The sequence below is a fragment of the Cajanus cajan genome, chromosome 6 (assembly GCF_000230855.2).
Source record: "Cajanus cajan strain Asha chromosome 6, NIPB_CcT2T_4, whole genome shotgun sequence".
Classification (NCBI taxonomy): Eukaryota; Viridiplantae; Streptophyta; class Magnoliopsida; order Fabales; family Fabaceae; genus Cajanus; species Cajanus cajan.
In genome coordinates this window covers 49,877,495-49,882,548 of record NC_138522.1, presented here as the reverse complement: position 1 = coordinate 49,882,548, position 5,054 = coordinate 49,877,495, and the positions used below count along the sequence as shown (strand labels likewise).

The window sequence follows — 5,054 nt, the reverse complement described above, 5'->3', positions numbered from 1 at the left end:
AAATTTTAGAACAAAGTGAAATGTGCTTGAAAAGAATTATACCCACTAACATAAGCATTTAAAAGAATTATAGTAGAAGTATCTATTTTGTACATAAAAAGTTTGAGCTTTCTTAAAAGTTGCGCTTTCTTCATGAATCGAAAGATAGGGACTAAAACAAATCAAACCTTCTCCATATAGGACAATATAGTGTTATTTTTTCAGTTTCATACATCTTCTCCAAATTGAGAGATGGTCTTTCTTGAAATTCTATCTGAAAATTTGAAGCTACCATTGTCAAAGCTTTTGTTTGGACAATGATGCTCCTTAAGATTACTAATTTACTATCATCAACATATTGTTGATTTGCAAATTTAACAATTATTGCTTCTAACTCGTGAATTGTGTATGGCTCATTCAAAAATATCTTAATTCTCTGATATTTTGGGGGTAAGTTTCTCGTTTACTATTTTTTTAGAATACCAATACCTTGTATAATTAGTAATTAATATTTAACGCGTCCGACTTATATATATATATATATATATATATATATATATATATATATATATATATATATATATATGTAATTTCAAAACAAAAGTTACGTAAGGAATCTTCTTTTTTACATTGTTTTTGTTTTATTTTAAGATTTTAGAAAAGACTGGCGTCTTTCCATTTTGAAAGTTTTTCGTGATATGATCAATAGCTTCTGAGAGAATAACAAAGCTAAAACTGTGGTAATATTAAGTTCATGTTATTATTCCTTATTGCACCTGGTTAAAAGGAAGGCTTGCATTTTTGAAGAGCCTTTTTTTGTCTTTATATATTGCTATATTCTGTGGTTGTGATTGTTGTTTCTCTGTTTATATCTTTCTCGTGCTGTAATTTTTCTTTGTACTTTTTCTAACATATCTTCTAATGTAATGTGAAAACCCAATTCGTTATGCTGATATGGTATAGAAAGCTACTAGAAATACCTTTTGGTATAGAAGAAATAAGCTATATAACTATTCATCGTAGTAAAGGAAGTTAGTATTATTGTTGAAGATATGACATTGTGAGACCACTCAGATGAATTCATTTAAAGCAGGTAATAAATCGGTAACAAACGTAGTTTGCCAAACAATGAAAAGTGCAATATTTTTTATAGACTAAAGTCCAAAATATTTTAAAGGCCCTAGGCTGTCCCCAACTATTTATAACGCTCATGAAGCTATCCAGGAGGACCAGGATTTCCTTCTGATCACTATCTGCTTCTGCATTGTGTACTTTGTTAGTCCCTCAGAATTGTAGGAGAAGACCCATAGATTCCACCAACTTATCACCTTTCTGAAATCTTTTTAGAGGAAAGTTGATACCTAGCTACACAGATATGAGAGGTGGATCCTCTTTAAAGTAAGAGGAGAAAAAAAAAGAATGGAATTTGATAGGCTCAGGAAGGTTGAAGAACCTCTCCCTGGTGCTTACATCCGTAGCCTGGTGAAACAACTAACCACCTCTAGAACGAAAGACTTCATGAACCCAAAAGAGCAAAATTGTGTTTCCCATGGTCAAAATTCAACAAAGCATGGCAAAGTTGCAGGTGCTCGTCGGGCACAGCTTTCCACACAACCACAACAACTTAAAAAACAAGTTAGGAGGAGACTCCACACCAGTAAGCCTTATCAAGAAAGGCTTTTGAATATGGCTGAGGCTCGGAGGGAGATTGTCACCGCCTTGAAATTTCACAGGGCAGCTATGAAAGAAGCAAGTGAACAGAAGCAGCAACAGCAACAAGCCCAAGAACAACAGCAGCCAAGGCCATCAGTATCCCTCCAGCCACCCCAGTATCCTAGTTTTGACCAAGATGGAAAGTTTAAATCTAGGAGAAACCCCAGAATTTATCCCGCATGCACAGCCAATTTTTCAAGTCACATGGATGATTTTTCATATTCAGGCTTATCCCAACCTTCACCGCTTCCAATTTCTTACACCTGGCCTGCTGCTTCCCCAATTACTCCACCACCCCTAGTGGCTGAAAACCCCAATTTTGTACTTCCAAATCAGACTTTGGGATTGAATCTCAATCTTCAAGATTTCAACTACTTAGATGCTACCCTTCACCTCAGTAACTCATCATTATCCTCTTACTCATCTGCAACCTCGTCTTCTCCTCCACAGGAACTTCCTTCTGTTGGAACATCACAGGGAGAAGGAGTTTCTTCATTGGTGGATTCTGTTGAATCCAATGCTGCAACCCGGGTTACTGGAGGCTTGCACACGGCCATGGATGATGAGGGTATGAAAGAGATCAGATCATTAGGAGAGCAACATCAAATGGAATGGAATGATACCATGAATTTGGTCAAATCAGCTTGTTGGTTCAAGTTCTTGAAAAACATGGAACATAGGACACCTGAAGCCAAGGCTGAAGATGATGCACGCCATAATTTTGACCAACTTCTGGAGTTTCCAGATTGGTTGAATGCAAACGAGAGCTGCTTAGAGCAGTGCTCGGAGGGTTATTTCCAAGATTCTTCCTTGCCTTGGTAAGTTGAACATAAGATTTTTAATTTTTAAAATTGAGTTTTGTTTATGAAGTACTTTTTGTTTGTACCTCTTATTTAGGAAAAGGAACAGGGCAGTTTTTAGTTTGTTGGGTTTTTTTTTATATTTTTTTATATATATATATATCTGTGGGGGAAATTTAATCAGTTTTCACACTTTTACACAGAAAAGATTCAATCTTTTCTCCACCTATAGAATTAGAAGATCTACGTTACTGTTATTTTAATTCTTGGTGGGATAATTTTGTATGTAAGTTCATTGTGCTCTTTCTTCTTTTGGAGGATCTTATGGAGTCGGTAAGTGTCCTAATTCCTAGTGATCTAGTCTGTTCAGGCTGAACTGTAGATCGAGTTCAAGTGTAATACTATTAAATAGTAATTATCCTGGTCGGTTTCAAGTTGAACTTACTAAAATTGGCTGTGGAGCACAAGTCAGGAGTCGAAATTCTCGTAGCTTTCTTATTTTTATTTTTGTTTATCTCCATATTCAGTGTTGTGTCTGATATTGATTCTCTTGAAATAGTTCTTTCTTCAAACGGTTTAGAATTGTACCCGTTGAAGACAATCCTCTGTTTGTGTTAGTGTGTGATTTGTTCTTGATCATGTAAACGTTATTAAGTTTATTGTATGTTTCCTTGGTGAAACCTTCAGATGGTTTAGAATTGTACTTGTAAATATTGTTAGTATTAAGTTTATTTTATAATTCCTTCTTTGTGGACTTCTAGTAGGCCTTGTGGAACAGTCAATTTGTAAGGCTTGGTCCAGTGAATTCTTGAGGCCGTGTTATATAGTATTGTTATTAGTTAATGTTATAAGTACTTTTGTTTTAATTACTTGTATTTATAAATTGGTTTTAGTGTTTATGACCACCAGGAGTATTATGTTATTAGACGAGTTATGGGCTTTCCTTGTAAACGCTGCATTAGTTTGACCAACTTAGAATAGCTTATTGGTTCTCTGGTTCTGCGTTTTTTTTTTTTTTTTTTTTGAAGTCTAAATATATATCTAATCTAAATTTTATTAATGTCAATTGTGGCGGAGTGCATCCAAATAGTGCATGCATTTTTGACTTTGGACTTTCCAATATAAACATGATGTATATACATATGCTTGATACTAATCGTTTTCCATTTTTTCTTGTTTCTTCTTTTGTTCTTGACAATTCTACTCACAGCATGGATATTGGAGATATTGAGAGTATGGATGACGATTGGTTAGCGTGACAACTACAACGATTGATTGTTTTCGTTAAGTCATTTCCTGCTGCTCCCATTTTTATATTTCTTTGGTAATTGGGGTATGGGCTCTATCATTATAGTCCCTCTCCCCATTTCACTGCTTTATTTTTGCATGATAAATAAGGCTTGCAAAAAATATCAGTAGAGGCAGGCACCGTCTATATGAGTGATGAACATTTTTGCTCCCATTGCTCCTATTATAATGATGTATGTTGCGATATTGAACAATATCAATACTTGTAATACACTTTCTATTGTTTAATATTCTAGTGATAAAAAAAGGTAAAAAAGAAAACAAGGGTGGACGGATGGATCTCCAGTATGCGTGGGTGAGTATTTGCAAATTGATTTTGAAGTGACTTGATTTATATTTGAATGTTTTTAAAAACAAGTTAGTACTAAAATTCTATACAATTTTTTATTAAACATAAAAGTTGTTTTAGTTTAAAATCAGTTTTAGATTTAGAGTTAATCTCAACATGAAGCTAAATATATGAACACATCTAAAATTATATTGGTTATTTCAACATGATTCTAAAAGATCTAACATGAATTTCTGCTCCATTTTCAAAAGCAAGTGAAAAGTAAAGAAACAGAAGTGTTTGATGTGTGCTAAAGGAAAGGTTTACAAGATTATTAGGGGAGAGAAAACACATCCTATTCTTAAATGGTTAAAATTTTCAGCTTTACAAGCTCTATACATCCACTTCATCATAAAACTGACACACAACAACTTATTCTTTAGTTTTTTTAAGCCAAGAGAATTTATTCTTAGCTTATCTCTAACTATGGCCCAAGAGGTGCCAAAGGTGAGACCAATAAGCTTGAGAAAATAACAGACAATAAAAATACAAAGCTAGCACCTACATGAGGAGAGTAACGCACAACCTTTGATTGTCTTGTCTATACATTTCATACTAAAACTACATAGGGCAATCCCTATATTTGGTGAATTTCAAATTTTGTCAAAAGTTAACCTCGGGATAATTGGTAGCTTTCACGAATTAGCATCACAGACCAAAGGGTATATTTCAGCCACATAATCCAATTTGATTGCTCCTTGCTTGGTTACGACGAACATTTCGTCCGCAATACCACCTGATCAACATTCCTCATAGGCCATAAATCACGCCACATAAAATCCAATCATACCAATTGCCAAAGTCATACATTAAACTTCCAAAGCCGAATACCATTGGGTTAAAAATCCTTGCATATAAAATATCACAACTTCTGTCTCACAAATGACTCTTCTTTAACCCATATATATTGTTACTCTGCCAGTTTT

The 5,054-nt window shown here is 34.3% G+C and overlaps 1 protein-coding gene across 1 annotated transcript; it reads left to right on the top strand.

Annotated features, from left to right (window-relative positions):
- The first annotated feature begins 550 nt into the window (after window positions 1-550).
- Window positions 551-4,064, top strand: LOC109795665 (hydroxyproline-rich glycoprotein family protein). The gene is made up of 2 exons (XM_020355154.3): window positions 551-2,510; window positions 3,703-4,064. The coding sequence occupies exons 1-2, from the start codon at window positions 1,399-1,401 to the stop codon at window positions 3,749-3,751; spliced, it is 1,161 nt and encodes a 386-aa protein (XP_020210743.1). The 5' UTR covers window positions 551-1,398; the 3' UTR covers window positions 3,752-4,064.
- The last annotated feature ends 990 nt before the right edge of the window (window positions 4,065-5,054 follow it).